Source organism: Chelonoidis abingdonii, chromosome 15 (assembly GCF_003597395.2).
Source record: "Chelonoidis abingdonii isolate Lonesome George chromosome 15, CheloAbing_2.0, whole genome shotgun sequence".
Classification (NCBI taxonomy): Eukaryota; Metazoa; Chordata; order Testudines; family Testudinidae; genus Chelonoidis; species Chelonoidis abingdonii.
In genome coordinates this window covers 22,518,153-22,542,694 of record NC_133783.1, presented here as the reverse complement: position 1 = coordinate 22,542,694, position 24,542 = coordinate 22,518,153, and the positions used below count along the sequence as shown (strand labels likewise).

Genomic DNA, 24,542 nt, shown 5'->3' with positions numbered 1-24,542 from the left:
GCTCATTTCCTCTTGCTCCTTTGCTTAACAGCCCACTCTTGCTTCTGGTTTGCTCATGTATCTTAACAGCCATTCTTCCAGCTCATTAGCGAGAGTGGCAATGACAGGGCCCAAAGGCAGTCTAGTGTAGATCCCTCTTCGCCAGGAACAGGTGGCCAGAATGTGAGGGTGAGGTGGTCTTAGGTCAGGAGGTGGGAAATCTGGGGTTTAACAGAGATGCAGAAGACTAACTCAAGAAGTGTGCAGAGTGTGTAAGGGTTTTATGCTGCAGTGCCATGAGCCCACATACCAGCGATTTGCCAAGAGACTAGACCGCTATCTGCTGTGTGCCCAAGGCAGGGCACCATCAGCTAGTTTGTTCACACATCAAAAGCTTAAAGTCTGGTCTGTCTAGGACTTCAGAGTTGACAAATCTGAGTTTTAATTAACAATAATCAAACATCTTGGCTGAAATTTTCAAAGCCAGCGAGAAGATCTGGACATAAAAAACTTTCGCATTAAAATGAACAAGAGTTGTGTGTCCAAATGCCCCTGGGTCCGATCCAAAGCCCACTGAGGACAACGGGTCTTTTCATTGGTTTCAGTGAACTTTGACTCAGACCCCTCCTCAATTTTGAAAACCTCAACCTCATCATCTAAATCAAAGTGACAATGCAACCAACCAAAAGTGCAAGTTTCTCATACTATGCTTCACTACAGCAGTATGCCGGAGAGCACTTTATTCTTAAGCATTTTTAAACAGAAGCCTCAGAGCTAATATTGTAGTCTTCCCTTATTGAAGATTATTTATACATTCACTATATACAGAGTTTTGTTTCCTAGCACTATTCTACGTTTATCAGATCTGAAGACTAAAGGAAAATAGGACTGTTTTAAAGTCCGAAGATTTACCAACCCTTTGATCTCCACCTGTTTGCCAGGAGCATACGACACAGCTTCCACACTCTTTTTTGTTCATACGGTAAAACAGTCTCTGCTCTCCTGTAATCCGCATCAATCTTACCAACAAATAAATTTGGATCTTACCTTTTTGATTTGATCTTCTTTTAGTTTTGTAAAATAAAAAGCTAATAAATGCACAGCAAACATTTTCTTGAAGCTTATTGGTGCCTTAGGGGTGACAGAGCTGCTGTGAATAATTAATTCCAAAGTGGCAGATCTTATTCATGAGCTAAGTGTTAGAAAGACTTCAACAAAGCCATTTCTCCAGAGTGAGATATTAGAGCTCCTGCGAAATCAAGTCCAGGACTTAATCCATTCAGTTTGGTTGGTTCAATGATTAAACTTCAGTCTGTCTCTCTCTTTCCCACCCCTAGCCAGTCCCTCCCTTCCCCTGGTACACACTTTATTGTCTAATAGTAAGCATCTGGCTAGCTGCCAAGGTGAAGGGGGAAAAAAAAAAAAAAAAGATGTGTATTAGCCCATTCGGGAATTTTTACCACTTAACAATCCAGTTACTATGCAATGCTCTTTGCTTAACCCAGCACCATCTTGTGCAGCATTTGACAGACTTCCACAAGAATGTGACAAACACAAGCTGCTTCAATGAACTTTAGATCACTTAGGAAGTTATGCAGAGCTGTTGGAATTCAGGATGTTTCTTTCGTCTGGTTAGCATTCCAGTTTTTGAGATAAACCGGCGTTTCTGAATCAGGTGTATATCACTTTCTGGTACACACAGCACATTATTCCCTGTGGCTCGTCTCAGTAAGCACTCACACTCACCCTGGCCAAGCAATATTTGCCCCAAGTTTTACCCCCTTACAATTCCCAACTTGGACACATCATTCTCCCTTTGTCCATGCTGCTTGCAGAGGCAATGTGTGGAGGGTGCAGAATGGGGGGTCATGTGCCCCCGTATTTCTGCCAGGGCTTATATGCCCTGCCCTGAACTCCACTGCATACCACTAGAACCTTTAAATTGTACCCCGCCCCCTGCAATCAACAGGTATGTGTCGTCTCTCGCTGCTTGTGATGACAAAATTTAAGACGTATGTGCTCAGAACTGCATATGCAAGGGAAAAATTTGGCCCATTTGACAGCTGGACAATTTTAATATTAGACTCAGTCTTACTCAGAGAGAAATTCAATCATAATTTAAGGTGTGCAGCTCTCATTGAGAGAGGCACCTATTGAGGTCAGGGCTGAATTTAACTATATCTCTAGCTTTTAACGTTTTTTGTCAAATAAATACTAGAAACAAGAACAGAAAACCAACTGCAGCGCAAAGAAGATGAGCATGCTGTAAATCAGAATATTTCTAAACTAGACCTTTCACTTAATAAAAACAAAAACAAAAAAAAATACAATTTAAACACCTTGCCAGCCTGAGATCATGGTTTATTTCTCCCAGATTCATCTTTTAGTAAGTACTAACAAGAGACACACACACACGACCTGTCTCTTTACTCATTATGTACTTTTCTCATTTGAGTCACAGTGCTGGCTGGCCAATTAAATTGAGAGCATCACCTTTTAAGCTTCATTCTTCTTTGATCCAAAGCTCATTGTGTGTCTAATACAGGTTTAATTTTCACTCTCTCATTAGGAATATAAATAAATGGCACATGAAAACGGTCTCAAAAATTTTAATTACCAGACAAATTTTGTTAATCAAGTGGTATTTGTCAGTTTCATTCTGATAGCAAATTCAATCAATCAAGCACAGGCTTTCAGTGCATCCTTGCTTTGGATAAGTAGGAGGGTGAGGAAAGAAAGAAAATTACTGTTTCCGTTCAATTGATTTTTCAACACACTAATAGCCATTAAAAATAAGAAACTGGCACTACTCTGGCTAAAGTGGTCTAGTGACATTAGTGCAAATGACAAATGAGGCTCAAATGAGTATACCAGCTTCAATTACCTGTATCATGGTTTGTTACTTGTTCATACCTATTGAATATAGCAGTGTTTTATCCAGCTAGCCAGTTACAATCCCTTCCTCCCACTTTCAGATCGTAAAGCATCACAACATGACTTTTATATCTTTGCAATACTCCCTTTACAGCCACATCCTGAGGAATTATGGAGTGTTCTAAGGTGGATGATCATCTCCAATCCAGCATGCAATTACCTTATAGTCAAAGACCATCAGGTAAGAGCCTCATAACCAGGATGGAGAGCTTTTAACAAAGGTGTGCATGCCTCAAAAAAATTCCAACATCTGCCCCTACATCAAGGGAAACACCTGTTAACACCAACCTCCCACAGGCAGGGGATGCTGGTGATGGTTCTGCTGCCTGCAAGCCTCTTACTCAGCGTGCTAAAAGCTCACACTCTCTGCTGAGGGGAGCTGGTGAAAGATTCTCTCACTGGAGATGTACAGCAGCATCTACAGCCTGCTGCCTCTGAGCAGACCCGCTTGGGACAAAGCTTCTGGTGGAAGGAGAGGTCTGGTCCTAGGATAGGGGATAGCCACTTCCTCTTCCCTCAAATGTGGTGGAGTGGGTTCATCCCACAGTGTCATCTCAGCACTCAAATGCCTTCCATGAGACTCCCTTCAGTGGGATGTCATTTCCCCAGGGAAGCATGGGAAAATTTAAACAAGCACCAACGGCAGGTATTAACCCAGTTTCCCCTGGTGGCAATGCTGATGTAAGCCATAGCATGGAGAATGTGGATTCCAGTGCTCGCTTGCTCTCTCTTTGGTAGAGTATAGGGAAAAGGTGGTAAAATGCCAGGAACAGGTAGTTGAGGTAGGAGCTCAGGCTACTGGAGAGGAAGAGTGTAGCTGTCGAGTACCTGGGGTGAGGACATGCAGTCTCACTAGCATATATTTTACATTTAAGACCAAAGAAAGCTCTATACAAATGAAAGCCTAGGTCTCCCCCAGTCATTCAGTAACCATTATAATTATTCCTTATTATTTATTATTTCTACTGCAGTCATGGCCAGTTTCCCCAATCAGGGTGTGAGACACTGCCCATGAACAGAGAGAGACACGCCCTGCCCTGAAGAATTTACAATCTGAAGCCCTAACTCTACAATCACAACTCTGCATGGACCCAGGCCTCCAATCATATTGATCTAATTGCAGGATCAGTATCTTCTGTTGGAGACTAGTGGATCACTACAGTTTCTTATTTGCCAATGAACACTTCCCCAAATTTGCTTTTCTCCAAATGCTCCTGTGTCCTAAATCTCTCTACAAGTTTCAGATAAATCTCATTTGAAGTTTCTCAAATGATTGACAACTCAGCTATTTTTCGTATGTGGTATACACACAAAAAAAGCTACAAAAAACTTTTTAAAAAAATTAACACCTCTCCCCTTCCCTGAGTGTCATCTCAACAAAATACCATGTATGAACGAGCTCAAATCTGGGCAAATTAAATTTATTCAGGAACCGCAGGACAGGCAAACTTTGATGGAAAAAAGTGACCTTTCTGAAGACTTTTTGGGCTTGGGGGCAATATTAAGTTTCTCCTGACTTGGTTTTACCAGGTGTGACAACTCTAATAGCTTAATTTATAAAACTTGTTCAAACTATTTTGATGTTATACCCCACTCACCCCTCCAGCACATTATTTTCTGACAGAGTGAGTTTTATGAGTTTATCTGGTGCACCGCTCTCCAAAGCAAATGCTCCATTTTCAGCTTCAGGAGTCCAATCTTAGTTGCACACTGGAGTTTAGCAATAACAGTATCAGGGAAGTGAACAGTCATCACCTGGCTTCACCCCATGTCAAATTCTAAAGCTCTCATTTAGATTTCAGTAAGTGGGAGATAAGTATGTATTTCACCTTCACTACCATATTGGATATATGCATTTGTGAGGACAAACTGCACAAAGCTCATTTTTGTCTAAGGTTCTCTTTAGACATAACCATTAGCAGCACCAGGCTGCAAAATAATAAGATAAAATGTGCACTTAAGACATTGTTAGAGAGATTGAAGAAAACACCTGGAAGCCTATGTCCAGCAAGAGAGGGGGAAAAAAACCTGTCTTACCCTAACTTCTACACAACCTCCATTTCCTTTAAACAGTGTAAGAATTGAAAGGTCAAGTTGGCTTAGGAACAGTGTCTTCAGAAACAAAGTTGCTTAAAGTGGCTCTTCCAGCGGAAGGTAAGTGCTGTGTAAATTACAATTTACATTTTATCAGGGAATCAAGCTTTTATTCATTTAAAAGTGTAGGCTGAAAAGCACGTTGAACTTTCAAAAATGTAGGAGCACATAGCACAGGCTCCAGGCACAAAAACACTAGACACAGGCCATTTGGAAGTGTTCTTGTTTTGTGCAAACTAGACCTGTTAAAAAATGTGTTCCTGGTGTAGCTCTGAAACATCAGTTTTGATCATACCATGTGAGGCCAATTTGACAGCAATGTTAATTAGATCTAATGGCAACAGTGCCATTAGCTCAGAAGAAAAGAAAACTCTCTTGTATGAAAACCAGCCCTCGAAATGCCTGAATAAATTTCAGAGCTCTTACAACAGTTACCATGGAGTCACTATGGGAACAAGCAGTGAATTAAACTGAAGTGCTAATCTCAGCAAAATACCAAAAGAATGCTGTAGAGTTACCTAGCTGTTTTCTCATTAGAAGGGGCTGTTGCTCAAACAAAGATTTCAGTTTACTCCGCCAAGTACACAAATGAAGCCTTTCCTTGCTAAAAATATACATTAAAAAGCAGCCTTGTGAACAATTAAAGGATAAACTGGTTATCAAAACATAACGGAAGCAGGGAGTATAGCAGGAATGTGGATTTTGTGTGTGACATACCCATGATGGTTGAGAGCAGGGAGGGGAGCGTTAGCATTATACAACATTGTTCTGAATTGAAGTTTAAAATTTGGACTGAAGGCTGTAGCCTAAAACTTAAAAAAAGCGTAGATTTGCAAGGGGTCAGAGAACTTCACAACAGCATACCACGGGGTGCCAAACAGTGTGTGTGAAGGTCAGTGGTTTTCACTCCTCACCATTGCACATCAAGCACTCAACTTCTAACCGTTTTGAATTCAAGCCTCAGAGAAATCATCCTTTTTTAAAAAAAAAAAAAAAGAGAGAGAGAGAGAGAGAAAGAGAGAGTCCAGAGAAAGCCTTTGCCATAATCTGTCACACAGCTGTTTAGCTTTGTAAATAAAATAAAGTTATATGAACTTGGAAAACAATTACACACATTTCACAAGCCTAATCAAATACTTACCCTGGGGCTGGTACATATAATGCACTGCAAGTAGCTAGTAAAAGAAACAGGTGCTTTCAAACTGCTACATGCTGACACAATGCTTGTTTCTATACAGGAGCTTGTGGATTCTGTTGTACTCAATATCAACAAGAGTTTAATATGACACAACGGGGTGCAAATGAAACCTTTAACCCAATCAGTGTAGGTTTGTATCCAGACATTTTAGAAAGTCAGAAATCAGTTAAAAGGAAGTTCAAACTTGCTTTCAAGTTTGCAAAAAATCGATGAGAAGAGCTCTAACATCCGAAAGTGCCACAACTCCTCTCCACAAAACAAACACAGCAGGAGAAGCAGTGTAGCTTCCTTCCCACAGCCATTACAACATGCCCCAGTGCTGACAATCACTTCTTTGGACAAAAGTTGTTTCAACCTCTAAACACACTTGTTGGTGTCTTTGAAGAAAGGCCAGAGATCAAGACTGTCACCTTAAAATGATCCAAATCAAACTAATTTAGTTATCAGGGCTAGAATGCTGACGAGCATGTGCAATAGGGCAAGAGCATTCCCTTCCCTTCTACAAATTGTTTGAAATATCATGTAGTGATTAACTCCATTTTAAAAAAAAACTGTCAAAACAGATTTGTGCCGAGCTCAGCCAGATAACAACAAACTGAAGAAAGGTCAAACTAAACAGCCAATTTTCCAGTTTTAAGCTAGCTGGGTAAACCTCTCGTAATGCCGTGTAGGGTATACAGAGGTCATGGATGTCACATTGCACACTCTCAATTTTTAGTTAATCTGGAATAATGTATTTTTACTTCCTCCCCCAACAATTAAGAATTATGAAGGATGATCTTGAAATTAAACAAGAAATAAAATACATTATAACACACAGAAGAACAGAGCCACTTTGGCTACCTCTACACTGGGTGCTAGGAGTATGATTCCCAGCTCATGTACGCATACTCGCACTAGCTCTCACTGAGCTAGCGTGCTAAAATAGTAGCTGTATTTACAGTATTTTATACTGTACATGGTAGCACAAGCAGTGGCAGCAGGGACTATCGACCCTGATTATGTACCCACAGGACCCCAGCAGGTTCGCACAGAGGGCAACTCGCAGCTGCCCATGCTACCACGGCTACACTATTATTTTTTAGCACATTAACTCAGTGGGAACCCTTGGCTCCAAGCATAGCCATCACCTTTCATGAAGGGAATATAAAAAATGTCAGCGAAAATATACAGACTTTTGATTGTACTCAAAGTAAAGACAGCATTAAGAAAGCAATTTGGGGAATTTACAGCTAGCACCACAAAACCACCTATTCACAATGTCATAAACAGATAGCTAAGGGTTAATGTTTCTTTTACCTGTAAAGGGTTAACAAAGGGAACCAAACACCTGACCAGAGGACCAATCAGGAAACGATTTTGTCAAAATCATGAGGGAATTTTGGTCGTGTGCTTCTGTTTGTCGGTATGACTCTCTGTGCACTGTGCTCGTAGCTTATCCGAGAAAGGATCTCTCTACCTTCACGGGCTTCAATCTTTCTGTTTCCAGTTGTAAGTACGGTATAAAGACATATATAGGTTTTTATATTGTTATTTGTATTTACATGTGTGTAGTTTGCTGGATGTTTTCAAATTGTATTCTTTTTGAATAAGGTGTTATTCATTTTGTTTTCTTTAAGCCAATAACCCTGTATATTGTACCTGATCAGAGACATTTTTATGTCTTCTTCTTTTTATATAAAGCTTTCTTTTTAACTTGTTGATTTTCTTTTCTAGTGAGCTCCAATGGTGGAATCTCTGTCCCAGGATTACTTCTCTTCAGGAAAAGACTGGAGGGGAAAAGAAGAAAGGGGAAGGTTGAAGATTGCCTCTCTGTCTTTGTATATTCAAGGAGTTTAAGTACCGTAATCTTCCAGGGTAACCAAGCGAGGGGAAGCCTGGGAGGAGGTAAAGAGGGGGAAAGGAAGTGGGTTATTTCCCTTTGTTGTGAGACTCAGGGCATCTGAGTCTTGGAGTCCCCCAGGGAAGGTTTTGGGGAGACCAGAGTGAGCCAAACACTGGAATTTTTGGCTGGTGGCAGTGCGATCAGATCTAAGCTGGTAAATAAGCTTAGAGGAATTTATGCTAGTACCTCATATTTGAACTCTAAGGTTCAGATTGAGGAATTATACTATGACACACAATGTTGTATTTTTACAGTATAACATTTTTGGCTCTGCTAATAGACAAGAAAGGTAGTAATTGGAGATATACCAATCTCCTAGAACTGGAAGGGACCTTGAAAGGTCATTGAGTCCAGCCTCTTGCCTTCACTAGCAGGACCAATTTTTGCCCCAGATCCCTAAGTGACCCCTTCAAGGATTGAACTCACAACCCTGGATTCAGCAGGCCAATGCTCAAACCACTGAGCTATCCTTCCCCCCCGAATAAGATCATGTCTAACTTTCCCCCAGGGTTAAAATAATTGTTTTTAATGTCTCAATTTTTGCCCTAGAAGCCATCAGATAGAAGGAGCTTAAAAGGGCTATGACCTTTCCTCCAGAATTTCTGAGAGAGGGAGAAATAATATAAATTGCCCACATCTAGGACATTAACAGATAAATGCTTTCCACCTGATTACTTCAGATTTTCAGGGAAGGCAAAGGTTGAAAGGCATGAGATTCTAATCTGATTTCCTATGAAGTGGTATATTACCATTTATAGCACTTATCTGTTGAACTATGTACTATATGAAGGTGTGGAATGATTAGCGAATTCATTACTAAGGAAATACACCTGACCATTATGGAAAAAACAGTTTAAGTGTGTATTTTGTAAGGATGTTTTAGATTCAAACTTTCATATAGGAACACACAGTATTTCTTATGCTGAATGTCATGGTTGTGAGAAAGTGCTAACAAGTCAACAAAAGCAGAATTAATAAAATAACCTTTCAGCTTACAAGACTCCATCTCTGAATATTTGCTTCGTAGAACTAGCCACCAGGGGAAAAAATGCAACAGCACCAGTATAATCCAGGGATGCCAGAAAAGGTTATTAAAATAGTATTTATTCTATGAACAAAAATTAAATTGAATTAGGTCATTATTTCACTTCTTTTTCCCTGTCCCCTTTGAAACATTCTGATTATCTCTTTTTCCAGTTGGGAAATTTCCATTGTTATTGTGGTGAACCTGCCACTCTCTTTCCAGCTGTTTCAACATTTCTTCGGTAAGAAGTCCTTCACGCACTAGTCTGGCAGCAAGAGATCCTTGTCCGTGACTTTTCATATTCGACAGTACTTCAGCAGGTTTATAGCCCAAAGCTTTAGATCCCCTTATTCTCTTCTGTCCTGGGACCTTTGTGGCACTTGAGAATTGCTCTTGGTTTGCTGCTGGAAGATCTTCCAAGTTCAACATCCTGTCATTAACTTTAGTTCTTTGAAGAGAAAAGTCATCTGGTATAGCCACAGCACCAGAAACAGAAGTAGCTTCTGAAGCTCTGATAAGCCTTGTAATGCTGCGCACACCAATTTGTATAATGTTGTCTAGTTCTTTCTGGATGTCCCGTACGAGGTTGGCATCTGGGAACATGTCCATAAATCGGTAACTGAAAGAAAAAAAAGTTTTAAATTTGCCAATATAAGAACTGTTGTAGGTCAATGGAGTAAGTAGAGATCAAGTTGCTGTCTTACTATTTTGTGGTATAAAAGTGACCACCTATCCGCTCCCACCCATATGCCTCTTCTTTGTGTATTATACACTGCCTCATTATCAGAGAGGATCTTGACAGTACAAGCATTGCATCTGCTCAGGTTGTACAATCAGTAGGTTCTACAGAGATCTGTTTAACCGTCTATGTGGCATTCTCCCAAATAGTGCTAAATCTGCACCAACATAAAAACATAGCTTCCATTTGTCCATGAGCTGCAAATATACCAGAAGAAAACCAAAATAAAAGGTAAAGTTTCAGTTTCAATACCTTAACCACAGATAGAGGTCAAAAACATCATGAACAGCTTCAAGGTGAACAAGATCCTTGATGTTCTTTGGTGGGACCAGAGGCCAGTTAGTATGCCTGCATATCCAGTCAAATGTCAAAGGCTCATTTCTACTAAACTGCCTTGCAAACTGGAAAGAAACAGATTCAACAGGGTCTTGTATAAGTTTGTTAGCAAGAACTGAGCATTTTTACAACATATTAATTTATTAAACCATTTCAAATTTCCGTCCCAAAGCTGCAGAAAGACTGTACTAGTAAGAGTTACAAATGCAACTTTTTTTAACTATATCCTCTTCATCTGTGTTGACATGTGTGTTTTTATACAGTAAAGGTGATGTAGTATAATAATGGAAAATCATAATACTGGCAAATACAAAAAAAAAGTTACTAATCTGCTCTGTTGCTTTTTTTCTTTGAGATATGTATGTTAGGTGTGATGTTCTGTCCCATCTAGTGGCACTGAGATCACTTAAAGAGTTAAATGAGTCTGCTCTACAGCTTTAGCTAATAGCTAGCTGGCTTTTAGCTCATGCAGTAGAGGCTCATGAATTAAGCTCCAGAGATCCCGGGTTCGATCCCGCCCACCAATGACCGGGGTCTGTCAGCGTTACATGTGCACTAGCGTCAGAGATTTTTCCCTTGGTGGTACCCACTGGGGAGGCACATGCATCCTCTGCTGCCTTGTGGTGCTGAGTGATGACAAAAGGGTAGAGCTGCACCCCAAACCCTCCCATTTCCTTCTTACTGGACGGACTCTGATATAGAAGGGAAGGAGGGTGAGTCATAGAATGAACATGTGTAACACATTTCAAAGAACACCAGGTTAGTTTTTTCTTCAAGTGATTGCACTTATCTACTCCACTTTGGGTGACTCTCAACCAATTCAATCTGCAGGTTAAACTCCTGAGGTGTTAACCATGGGAGCATCCAAGCTGTAAGATGAAGAGCCTCAGGTTTGGGGTGAAGGAGACCATGGTCTGTGAAATCAAATCTGGATCTGTTTTTTATGTCAATGGAGCCCTTGTTGGCAGGGACAGTAGAGTGGAAAAGCCATGCTGGAGACCATGCCAGTGCAACAAGGGTCTTGTGAGCATGATCCTATCTGATTTTTTAACACCACTCTGGGAAAAAGAGTGCAACCAGAAGGTAAGCATACATGAGGTTGTCTTTCCAAGGCAACAGGAAAACATCTGTCAGAAACCCTGGACTGTGACATGTTCTTGAACAAAACTGATGACACTTCCTGTTGTACCAGATTGCAAACAACTCTATGTCAAGAACCCCCCAGACAAAGAGACCACTCATGGGGACTGGTGAAAGATCTGCTCAGCTGATCTGCCAGACTGTTCTGGACACATTGAAGGTCAGAGAGTTTGATGCGGATCAAGCTAGCAATACAGAACTCCCAAAACAGTACTGTCTTTTGGCATAGAAGTGTCAAGTTGGTCCCTATGTGTCTGTTCATGTAGAACATTGCTGCTGCGTTGTCCATAAGAACTAGCAAAATCCTTCCCTTGATGTGGGGAGAATAGCGTGACAAGCTAGATGAATAGCTCTCAACTATCTTACATTTATGTGAAGAGCTAAATCCTGGACAGATCAGATACCTTGCGCTTGCAGAGTTCCCAGGTGGACTCCCCAACCTAAGGCAGAAGCATCTGTAACCAGAGTCAAAGTAGGTTGTACGGGACAAAAGGAACTCCCACACATACATTGGTTGGTCCATCCATCAGTCCTAAGAGGCTAAGACTTCTTTGAACACTCGAACTAACATGTCCATTGGATAACAAATTGGGAAGTACACCAAGCTCAGTCAGCCCTGCACCTTCCTGAGACGAAGCCTTTAGCATGCTAAACCTTGTAAATACAAGAGGCCATGTGCCCCAGAAGTGAGAGACAGTTCCATACTGTCATGGCAAAATGGGCTTTCAGATCTAACAAAATGCCAAACATTGCTTGGAATCTGTTTTGCGAGAGGAACACCCTGGCTTCTGAAGAATCCAAGATTTCTCCTATAAATTACATTCTCTGAATAGGCCAAAGGATTGACTTTTCCTCATTTATCAGCACCACCTCCCTTCTCTTGGATTAGCCTCTCACCAGCTAATCATCCAGATATGGAAACATCTGTACTCCTGATTTCCTCTGGAATGCAGCCACCATTGCCATGCCATGCTGTGTAAAGATAGGAGGGGCCACAGTCAGACAAATGGCAAGGACTGCAAGCTGATAGTGGGATTGGTTGACCATAAATCTGAGGAATCCCCTGGGGCTTTGACATAGTAACACACTGAAATACACCTTAAGTCGAGGGCAGCGTACCAGTCACCAAGATCCAGACGGGATAACGGAAGCCAAAGTGACTGTGTGAAAATTGATTTTCCGTATGTAGTTCATCAGCTCTCACAGGTCTAGTATGGGCCTGGGGCCTCTGTTTTCCTTTGCAATCTGAAAGTAGCATGAATAAAATCCCTTTCCTCTGTGTAAAGGAGGAACTTCCTCTATGTCTCCCGACAGGAGGAGAGACTGTACCTCCCAAAGGAGAGCTTCCTCTTGAGAGAGGTCCCTGAAAAGGGATGGAGAATGGGGCTGGGAACAAGGGGTAGAAATAAATTGAATGATGGATCCCAATTCCATCTTGTTAAGACCCACCAGTCTGTAGTGATATAGGTCCAAGCACTTAGGAAGTGGGATAGCCTGTTGGAAAATTAAACAGGGTTTGAGAATATAGCAAAACTCCTTGTATGCTGTGCTTCCCAAGATTGTCAAACTGACTGTTTGGTGTTCCCAGGGTGTCTGGACAAGCTTGCAGAGGATGAGAAAAGAAGAGGTGGTGGTGGTCTCCAGATGTAACTTTTCCCTTTTCTCCTAGTCTGGTCCTGATAAGGCATAAAGGAAATATCATGGTAGGATTGCTGTGGATGAAACTGCTGCTTCTTTGGGAGAGGAGTGTAAATACCCAAAGGCTTCAGCATAGCCCTGGAGTCTTTAAGGCTGTGAAACTCATCATCTCCTTGCTGCGAAAAGAGTGTTGGTCCCTCCTCAGGAAGACCTGATGACTGGATCTATGAACATTTAATGCATTGTTATGGCTGATACCATGGCTCCAGCAGCAGAATCTGAAGCACTCAGTGCAACCTGAAGCAAGGCTACCTTGTTCACTATTACAAAAAACTCTTGTCTGGCCTCCTCTGGCAACTTGTCTGTAAATTTTAAAAATATGCCCCAGAGGGAGAAAAACAGTGCCCCAGCAATATTCACTGATTATTCTACAGCTGGCCTGCAACTCTGGATTTCTAAACTTTTCTCCTAAAAAGAGTTTCTTTGCATCCTTGATTTTGAGGTAGACTCCTACTGACCCTGGTGCGAGGAGACGCAATACCTCTGTTCAGTGCTTTTAGCAGTGGGAGGCAGGGAAGATGGTGTTTGCCACACTATTTTTGTGGGCTCCAAAAGAGTTTCATTTATGAGAAATGCCACTTGAGAAGATCTTACAGATCCCAAAATATCAACCAACCAACCTATGTGAGCTCTACTTCCACCTGTATGTCTGCGGTGAAAGCCACCCTCTTTAGAAGGTCCTGATGTAACTGTCAGCAGGATATGAGGAAACACTGACCATTGCTGCCTCATCTGGGGGTGATGAGGAAGAACCTAAGGCTGGCTGAGGTGGTGCTTCTGGAATTTTTTCTGAAGGGGGATTCACTCAGGCAGATTGCTCATGTTTGGGAGCTTATTACTGGGAGAGACTTCTTGCAGTTCTTGACATGCAGCTTCACAATACCTACTGGAGGATGTAGAGGAGGGTGAGCAAGGAGAGGATCTGGAGTTGGCAGAAACCCCCACAGGTTTCCATGTGGCCACTGATATGGCACCGGAGCCCCATTTCTCCCCTGCCAAGGCTCCCTACCAACCAACCAATGTGGAGCCTCTGCTGGACACCAGGGATGAAAACCCCTTGGAGTAGAGTGACAGCTTACGTAATGCAGCACTGACAGACTTAGCAGATTGCATGCCGCAGCATATGCCTCAGGTGCTGATGGCATCAGGGAGAGTCTTTTGCGGCTGCTGAGCCAAAGAGAATGGCAACACAGGATGGTGCTTCCCTAGACATTGGTCTCAATGGCACTGGTACCAGTGCCATGTCAACGACCATGCCTGACCCTCCATAAGCACCAGACAGCACCTCGGCACTGAGCATGTTCTATCTTGCTTCGCAGCTTGAACATCAGTGCTAGGGACCTCAATCTCCTCAATGACATTTGCCAGTGTTGTTTCTTTGGTATCAGAGAAGTAGATCAGCACTGACACTCTGTCACGACAAGAGGAGCACTCCCAACCAAACTAAAAATGCTCAGTGCTCATTCCGAGCGGGAAGTTTCCAAGGGTGGGGACATGCCTGCCTCCACAAGATGCTTTAGTCTGACTACCCCATCTGTTTTAGTTCTGCACTTAAAGTCCTTGCAGATTTGGCACCTGCCCCTGGTGTGAGCTTCTCCGAAGCACAAGGAAGTGCAGGTCACTGACGAGCCTTGGCTTTTTGCATTCATGGCAAGGCTTGAAGCCTGGGGATCAAGACATGCCCCAGCAATCTATATGCAGAACCAGTGGGAACTGAAGCATAAACTAAGAATGCTAGTAAAAGGAAAAAAAGAGAACTACTACTAAAACACTACGCTAAGACTATTAACAAGTACTAGCTATATACAATCGAAAACATTTAGAAAAAGGAAACACTTGCAGTAACGAGGCAGCACGCTCTGACAGCCATCACAGATGGAAGAAGGAACTTAGGGGGGCTGGGGCAGCTCTGCTCTTTATATCATTGCACAGGAGCATGAGGAAGAAAAGGGCACACAAGCTGCCCTGACAGGTACTGCTGAGGGAAAAATCTCTGACACTAGTGCACCAGACATGCACACACCCAAAGTGGAATGGACAGGTGCAATTGCTCGAAGAACTAACATTCTGTCTATGACAGAACACTATGTCGAATGAAGTTTCACTAGCAAGGCAATACTGCTTTTGTGATCTCATAATCTATTTATTCAGTTAAAAAAAAACATCTATTATTGGAGAATAAGGCACAGAAGTATCAGAACAATAAAGTGTGAGGGTTTCACAGCTACTGTATTTTAATAAGTGATCTAAAGTTTGTCTGCACATATTTCAAACAACGTTTTACTTTATGCAGCTCAGAATTTTCTTCAACTACCACACATTTTTTACATAACTATTCAACTCCGGAGCCATCTCTCCCCTCCTGTGCCTCATTAAAACAATTTTTTATGGGCCATACACACAGCTAAGAAGTAAAGTATGGGGCTATCCAGAAAATGAGGGCAGAGTTTTATGGCTTGATGATCTCCTCCCAGCATGGTCAGCTGGGCTTTGCCCATTGTCTTAGATCTATCAGCAGTCAGCTCATTTTGTTGAATCCGAACAATGCTTCTCTTATTTCAGATTATTTTTTCTAGGTTGAGAAAGTGATATTGGATACTCATTCCCTGATGTAACCAAGACACTAGCCTCAGCTTAAAAAAAAAAATTAAAAAAAAAAGTTGTTTTTTTTTTAATAGAGATTAACCACTGACACTTGTGAATCTTAGCTGTTTTGCCAACAGACAACTAAATCACAAAAGTTATGGCCTAAATTTTCAAAAGTGATTAGTGATTTTGGGTGCCCAAATTCAGACATTGGGCAGGAGTCTGATTTTCAGAAGGCAAGAGCTAAGCATTTTCTGAAGATCAGGCCCTTTTTAGAAGTTTAAATGAGGCACTCAGAATTTGAGAAAAGTAAAATCACTAGCCAATTTGTAAAATATAGATCTGTATTTTCACACAAATAAGCGATTTCTCATTTCACTGATATGCAGCAAAAAAATTTTTGTTTTTCACTCTGAAAAAGTGTTTTGTCCAAACAAAGTGAAACAAATGTGGTAGCATTTGATATAAATTAACAGGAAGTCACCGAGCAAGGGCCTGATCCTGCAAAGCCCAACTTACGTGAGTAGTTTCCACCGCTTTCAGTGGACTACTCACATGACTAAAGATTACTCAAGTCAGGCTTTGCAGGACTACACTATGAAATAGATCATATATGGTCAAATACTTTAGTTTTTAGTTATGTGAATTCACTATTGGGCTAACTTCGGGGTTTTTTTAAAGTCTTAATCATAAAATCAATGATTAATCTAGCTGAGCTTAAGTACTTCTATTTTATTCACAAACTGGGTGCTGAGAAAAAATATGAGTTATTAAGAATGGCACCAGCTTGTTGTTGACAAGCTACTGCTAGAAGGTGGTGTGCAAAGCTTAATACCATACAACTCTGAATACGTACATCATTCCTCACCTCTGCTAGTTCAGAAATTCCCAATGGGCAAGTTACGGGAATTTTATGATGTGAATAAACGGAAAATTTAGACAACCTTTTTTTTACTTTTTATTTTTAATTTACATCCTAAAGTGGAAGCTAAGCTCCAAGAGTGAAAAGCTAATGCATTTACAAACCTTTATACGAATGGTTAATAGAGACTGTATTCTTTACAAATTCACCAGCTAGTTTGTATTTCTACTTCCATGTGAGCTTTTTAAAATGCACTTGGAAACTGTCAATTTGCTTAAGACTGATCTAGTCAATTATAAATAACTGTATATTTGAAGAACGTACCTTTAGCAAAGAGGTGCAGACAAAAGGCTGTTTTTTGTTGATGGGTGCTGTGCAGAACACATACCTTACTCTTAAGTTTAGTGGAATGTGCTGAATCATATCTGCTAGAAATTTAAAGTCATCAACATTGCAGACAAAATAGAGCCCATCCACTTGTGAGAGGCTCACAAAGATATCCTGTTCAGAAACAATTAAAATACTGTTAATAGTTGAAGCTCAGGTTAAGATTACCATAAATGATGTTTGTCAGCTTTTATACTGCCATGCTGACAACTGAATACTTGATGTGCTCTTTCAAAGTCTGATCACATTTGAATGGTACCTTAAAAAAAACCCAATCATTTTTGTATAGGTTGTGTTTGTTCTCTCCTTGCACAATTGCCTTTAAAAATTACATCTGTAATGCAGATTCAGTAGCAGTACAGAGGGTATGTGACTCTACTTAAAAAAAGTAAAACAACTGCTTCTTAAAATGTGTAATAAAGTAATATTATATAAGAGCATACATAATAAGGCACATAGTATGATCTCATAAAGTCAGTTATTTCTACATTCAACTGTTGTAAATTTGTGTCACCATCATAACACAAGATAGATTTCTTTTTATCTTAGTAGATCATTCAACCATTAAATTATTATAAGGTTGGCTTTAGGATTTTGAGATTAGAGGAAAAAGTAGTGAGAAAACAGATTAACTAAAATGTTGCAGGAGTTGAGATCAAAGAGTATAAAGACATATTCCTCCCCATCTGTGCTTGAAACATATTTAAGATTTTAAAAAAATAAAATAAAATCTGAAGTGTCCACAGCATTAGTTCTTACCAGTATGGAAATCATCAGTAGAGATACATTCAACCATTCTAGATGACTAGTTTAGTTTTGAAGAGTTTCCACAAGAAGCAGTTTCCAAAACTATTATTTTGCTTCAATATCTGAGTGCATGTCTCAAATTTCAGAGCAAAAAAATATACTTTTAAAATACCAAAACAAGTGAACAGCAGTGGCTGCAGCAACAAATGCTCTTAAAAACAAAGCAAGATTACCTGGAGACTTAATAAAAACCTCACAAAGCAGCACCTTGGCTTTTTAATTACATTGCACTGCAGTGTAGTAGTAATTATAAGGTAACATTTATGTGATTTTAAAAAATGAAAGCTCATGTTTCTACAGGTTTAATCATTCTTACCATTAGATTTGATAGAGTAGCATCAGGGAGATGGTATGCAAACATTTCTATCTGCTCAGCAGTAGGATGCAGGCCAGCTGTCTAGGGAAAAAGAACAAATGAAAATTGCTTTTTAACAAAAAAAAAGTTATTTTAAAAGGTGGTCTCAAAAGCAAAATCCAGCAGAATAGCATGCAAGAAATCACTGTACCCCATGGAATCTACCACAGAGCATCACCATCCTGAACTTTTAAGAACAAAAATGAAAACAAAGCTCAAGAAGAGAGAGTCTAGAAGAGCAGCTGCAGTATATGAGTGAGAGACTTCAAGAGTTTTCTGGAACCTGCAAATGCCCCAGGCATTCAGAATGACAGCACTGTACAATTCAATTTTCTTACTCAGATTCAACAGTGTACAGCAGGGGTCGGCAACTTTTCAGAAGTGGTGTGCCGAGTCTTCATTTAGTCACTCTAATTTAAGGTTTTGAGTGCCGGTAATACACTTTAAAGTTTTCAGACAGTCTCTTTCTCTAAGTCTGTAATATACAACTAAACTATTGTTGTACGTAAAGTGAAATAAGGGTTTTAAAATGTTTAAGAAGCTTCATTTAAAATTAAATTAAAATGCAGGGCCCCCCGGATCCGTGGCCAGGACCCAGGCAGTGTGAGTGCCACTGAAAATCAGCTCTTGTGCCACCTTCAGCACGCATGCCATAGGTTGCCCACCCGTGTACAGTGAAGAAGAATACTGGATCACAATATACCAAGGCAGTTCCAGAACATTTTGGTGAGAGCAGAACACTTAAGACTCTTACCTCTATGGGAGGCACAGACCTATTCAAAATTTCTTTCAGCAATACAAGGTCATCACGATGCATTGTAGTGACTTCCCCTTCCTTGAACACAGAGCTAAATCTTCCAGCTCTGCCTGAAATTTGTAGCGCCTGAGAGGTTGGAATTGCATCCATTTCCTTCTCTCCCTTTTCATTGATACTTGGCTTCATTAGAGAATTAAAAATGATTCTCTTTATACTCCTGAAACATTTAAACAAAAAACAGACAAAAATCACTGACTACTTTCTCTTGCAGAGAAAAGGTAGGTGAGCTAATATCTTTTATTGGACCAACTTCTGTTGATGAAAGCATTGGTCCACCTCACCCACCTTGTGTCTCTAATATCCTGGTACCGACACAGCTACAACTACACTGCATACTTCCTCTTCAGTCATGCAAGTTATTTCCACAGAGCTAATTACTGCAGAGGAAGGAGTTCCTTTTTCCTATCAAGGTCCCTTCTTTTCACAAAGCAGGAGATCTTCAGACTGTAGATGTTATTCTAATATGAATTTACTGTTTAAAGTTGCCAGACTGAAGGCTTTGGAAACAGAAGGCCTTTCTTTAGCCATGGAACAGACACAACATGGGCAGTAGCAGTGCAAGTTTCCCACACCACTAGGCCAACACCTATCAGTCCTGTTTAAGAAGGAATACTTAGCCCTGGTCTACGCAAGGTGGGGCAGGGGGAGAAATTGATCTAAGTTACGCAACATCAGCTATGTGAATAATGTAGCTGAAGTGGACGTACTTAGATCGGTCTAAGTGCTGTTTTCACCGCAGTGTCTCGACTGCTGCCACTCCCCCGTCGACTCTGCTTGCCCCGCTAGACTAGGCGTGATAAAATTGATCCCTGCTGGATCAATCGCTACCTGCCTATCTGGCGGATAGTGAAGACATACCCCCAGAGTAATTAGATATCCACTGATTCAGTGGTTGGCAGTCTCAGAGTCCAATGGTGACTACATCACAAAAAAATATGGCAACATCTGGGACCTGACTAAGACCACTAAGATTTCTGAAATGCACACCTCTAGTTTTCACATCAGAGAATAAGAACCTAATCCTGTGTGGAGCTGAGCATTCTCAAATGCCACCGAACTGAAGATGCTCAGTGCCACCCAGGATGCAGTCTAAATGAGCAGTTTAAATGTTGTGATCATTTTCAGTATCTAGAAAGTATAGCTCAACCCAGTCAGATCAGCCACCACTTAATTCTAGTGAGAACACATGTACACACATACTGCGTACTGTACATAAAGGGTTTTTATCCATATTAAGCAAACTGTCAAAGACTGAGGAAAACCAGCACACTTGTCTCATTGAAAAATTAGCCTTAACCTATTCAGGGTACTTACAAATTAAGCCCCATTCCAATTGCATCTGTAGCAACTAGAATTTTACATGGATCATCAGGGTCATTGAATTTCTTTGCCTGGGTAAGCTTTGTCCCTAGAACAGAATCAATCACAAGTAGATTTTATGTAACAGACTTTCCACACAAAAAGAGGTTACACAAAAATATTGTGTGCTCTTACATGTCACTGAACAAAAGCATAAAAAGTTGAAGAAACAAGAATGTTAATTTTTGCAAGTGTTCCCAAAAAAATGGATGGGTGGCATTTTAAATAAATCAAAAAAAAAAAAAGTTATTGTTGGAAGAACAAAATTAAGATTACACAGCTGATAAAGATCTAACTCCAAGATTATAAAACAAGACAAAGAAAATGTGCTCAGTATTGTCTTAATTCAATATCTAGATATAGAGCTTGAAAAACGTAAAGTCTCTTTATTAAATACTTTTCATATGGTAGCAGCAATAAACAGAGCCTTCTCTTTAAAAGTAAGATAAAGCTAGTATCTTACCAGGTGGGAGACTGCCATATATGACAGCACATTCTAGTCCTCGGGCTTCAATCTGCCGACTCACAGAATAAATATCGTTCTTATTGAAACAGACAATGCAGTCACCAGGACGGAGGTTATCTAAAGACTCTAGCGCATAATCCAGCACGGTAATAGGGGTAAGCCTCTTGTAGTTTCTGACCTATGATCAAACAGCCGTTTTGTCAAGGCAAAACGCAAAAATCCTTGCAAAAAATACTATGAACATTTAACTTCATATGAAAAATCTATCATAGCTTTAAGATTATGCTGTGCCTCACAATCCCAATAAGAGAAGCACTAAGAGAAAAGGTTGCATCCCCTTCTGCCTTCCAAACAGTAATGAACATTCTCATGAGCATTTCCAAACCGGGGACTTAAAGACCTTTTCAGGAGACAGAAAAGAAGCCACTTTTATTTTTAAATTAGATTCCACTGCAGACATACATAATGTAAGTAAAACTGTATTAATACTAGGGAAAAAAAAATGTGCTCTCCAATATGGGAGTCCTGCAGGCAGAATGCTTTCAGGGTTGGGACCTATGTTTGTAAAATGTCCCTTGCAGACGAGCATATGGAGCTAGCTAGCCGGAGTTAGTCTGTTTTTCTCTTTATAGTTTTTTCCTTGGCATATGTTAACCCTTTTAGCATTTTATACTCTTCTACTGATTTTTGATTTCTTAAGAACCAATAACTAAAAATGAAGTGACCTGAGCAAAAGGTGGGCATTGTGACCTCTAGGGAAAATGGATATGTGAAGGAAGCCTCAGCATAGATCTAGCGCTCTCTCTGGGTAAGTCAGTAGAAATTGTAAGATCCATTGTTCTCTTGGCAAGGGCAATAATATTTTTGCCAATAAAGGTTTATTTTAAAACATCTCTAAGAAACCGCCTTTTGATTCAGGAGGCTTATGTATCAACATATCAAACACAAGCTCTGACTCCTGTAGATTTGATCAGTATTTTCTCAAATGAGGGATCTAGTAGACACCTGCAAAATTTTAGCTAGTTTAGCAGATAGTAAAGCGTATACAACTTTATAGCCACTGGACAGGGGAGAAAAAAGGGAATAGTATAAGATCTACCTCCACTTCCTCTCCTGTAGAATACATGAGCTCGGTCACCAAGTCAATAGCAGCAGCTTCTCCACAAACATGAACTTCTTCTGCACTGAGTCCTGAAAAAAAATGTAGTGAAATAAAGTGTTAAAATATAAAAGTGTTCACACAAATCAGCAATACTGAGAGCTGACAGAGGTGGTTACAAAAAAAAAAAATAAATAAATAAATAAATAAAATCCTGCCTACTGAAGAAGGCAATAAAGGATGGGATTTATTTCCTTGTTTATTTTTTCTTCCTACATATCCATAGTCACTGTAACTTTTGCATGTGTATTTACCTAAACCACCACTATATACACTGCTAAGTTTTAATGGAGCAATTCTTGACCTTACCAACTATTATCCAACGTCAAATCAACCATCTGATAACTATCTTAAAAGTTAATATTCTGCTGACACCCTCTTGGTGCCCTGCCATCATCTTCATATTTGCCCAACATGGGAACACATGCCTAAGGCTTCATTCCTTCACTTGTAAAAGGAAAAATGAAACTAACTCTTCTACTCTAACTTCTCAAAATTTCCTCAAATATGGAAAAGTTAGAGTTTCCTTTTTCCACTCTAACTTTTCAAAAAAGTCACAGAATAGGGAAAGAGGTAAAATTAGGGGAGAGAATTTTTTTTTTTTTTTATCATTCTGCTAAATTCAGTGGTAAAAGAAAGGGGAGAGAGAAAAACCCCAAAATGTGAGATTTCCAAGCTTTGAAGACAAAAGAAAATTCAAAAGTTCCCACCGAAACCCCCCCCCATAAAATTGAAAACACGTGCCTACAAGAATTTTGGTTTATAATTAAACCCATGGGGGAGGGGGAGGGGATAATCAGCCAAATCTAAAATTTAAAAGATTATAGAAATGTTTATTATTTGCCAAGCTAGCACACATTTAACACTAAGTTTTAAATTAAAATTCTGTTGGATTGCCTATAATTACAATTTTTCAATTTATAAAAGTGTAATAAGTAGATTATATGATAAAATGAGGCTTCTCTACTAATCAAGCAGGTAAACAAACAACAAATTAATTCCACATAATTAGTGGTAAGTTTAACACACTTGGAGCTAGTTTATTAAATGTAAGATGGCTCAGTTTCAACACTGATGGGCATACCTAAAAGTGCTCTGGTCCAGGCCCATCCTCTAGCCGGATCTCTGATCATCTGAATTTCATCAATGACAGCCACTTCATCTTAAAAACAAGAAAATTATGATGCTAGGTGACAAGTGCCTAGATGACACGACTACATATGAAGGAACATCTCCAAGAAGCACAATACAAAATAGAAGTTATTTCCTACAAGAATTATTCGAACTCAGTCTCTTCTGCATTCCAAGATTGCTCTGAGAGTATCCAGATTTAATAACTCTCAGATGACAGTGCTATAGCAGAGGTCAGAAATTGCTAAGTTAAAAATAAGAATACATACAGCACTTGCAAGACTAGAATGAATTGCTTAAGTTTAACCTCTTACAGGGGGTAGGATAAATATGAAATTAAAGAATTAGAGTTAGCTTGTGTTTGCTTAAGGAAATATATGTGCATTGTAAAGAAAGACCCTGCCTGGCAAGCAGAAGGCAGGCCTTGAAAATAATAAGTGGTAAAGCCAGAAGGAATAAAACAGGGAAGATGTCTGGTTCAAAGAATAACTAATGAGATAACAGGACATTTCTAAAAAGAATGCGTCTGACCAACAGGGTGACTGCAGGTGGTTTTAAATAAAACACAGACAATCTGTCTTAAAATGAGCTAACACGACCCTTCCCCAACCTACAAACTAGTGTTAAAGCCTGTGTGAAAGCTGTTCAACAGCAAGGAGGGGAGGAAATGACTTAAGAAGAAAGGAGGTTGTAAATCTTATCTGGATTAAGACTGGAAATAAGGGTGAATTGTCTCAAATTGTCTTTTAGCTGAAGTCAGTAATTGGCAATGATATCACCTGCTTGTTAAAGGATATAAAAGATAAACTCTTAAAGGATTCATTGCTAATACCTGCCTGACCACACTGGAGGCGACCTATATGGGTCTAAACACCCCTGGGTTTAACAGCCCATTTGCAAGTATCTTGATCAAATTCTGATAAATGATGTTACTTTTTGGATGTAGTAAACTGGCTAAAAAGCCTAACTAATAAGCATGTTTAGACCATTTGTATAAGTTTGGCCTTCGGATTTAATAAAGGAATTTATTATTAAATTAGTGTTTGGTAGTTTTCCTTATTCATAATTTCTAAATATTACTAATTTCAACATAAGGGTGTAAGCATCATTGCATATAAAGAAACCATGCATATGAAGAAAATAACCATGTATACATACAAGGCGTAGTAACACTGCACATCTCAATAGTGCAAGCAACATGGGTTGCTTGTCTGCCTTCTGGATCAACAAGAACACGCTCTTCTCCTGTTACCAAGTCACATGGCACACTCTAAAAGAATAAAGGAAGTAAAAGTTAAATTATCTTAAAAATAGAATTAGAATATTTTCCAAAGGGGAAAACAATTGGGAAATTGTGACAGACTATGCCCCTGTATTCACACCCTGCAAACTTATGTAATAATCTCTGCACAGGGCATATCTTCAGTTTGGGCAACAGGTCTGTCCTAGACAAAGGAATGTATGTTCTGCTTAATTTACATTTAAGCAGTAAACAGAGTCATGAAGCATGAACAGAAACAAAAAGCTCAAACAGGTGAGAAAAAGCCAGCAGGGAACATCCTCTCACATCGATTCTTTGTCTCCTA

The 24,542-nt window shown here is 39.9% G+C and overlaps 2 protein-coding genes across 2 annotated transcripts in view; both read right to left on the bottom strand.

Moving 5' to 3' along the window:
• The window catches only part of HKDC1 (hexokinase domain containing 1), a 41,624-nt gene extending 40,466 nt beyond the window's left edge, over positions 1-1,158 (bottom strand). Inside the window, exon 1 of the mRNA XM_032795217.2 lies at positions 1,027-1,158. Within this exon, the coding sequence (XP_032651108.1) occupies positions 1,027-1,089 (63 nt within the window). The 5' untranslated portion in view covers positions 1,090-1,158. The remainder of the gene's footprint in view (positions 1-1,026) is intronic.
• Positions 1,159-9,178: 8,020 nt separating this feature from the next.
• Positions 9,179-24,542, bottom strand: part of SUPV3L1 (Suv3 like RNA helicase) — a 34,211-nt gene continuing 18,847 nt past the window's right edge. Inside the window, exons 6-15 of the mRNA XM_032795218.2 lie at positions 24,115-24,226; positions 22,910-22,987; positions 21,766-21,857; positions 20,664-20,844; positions 20,156-20,249; positions 18,779-18,998; positions 17,986-18,066; positions 16,800-16,976; positions 10,106-10,254; positions 9,179-9,733 (exon numbers count right to left, since the gene is read on the bottom strand). Of these exons, the coding sequence (XP_032651109.2) occupies positions 9,235-9,733; positions 10,106-10,254; positions 16,800-16,976; positions 17,986-18,066; positions 18,779-18,998; positions 20,156-20,249; positions 20,664-20,844; positions 21,766-21,857; positions 22,910-22,987; positions 24,115-24,226 (1,683 nt within the window). The 3' untranslated portion in view covers positions 9,179-9,234. The remainder of the gene's footprint in view (positions 9,734-10,105; positions 10,255-16,799; positions 16,977-17,985; positions 18,067-18,778; positions 18,999-20,155; positions 20,250-20,663; positions 20,845-21,765; positions 21,858-22,909; positions 22,988-24,114; positions 24,227-24,542) is intronic.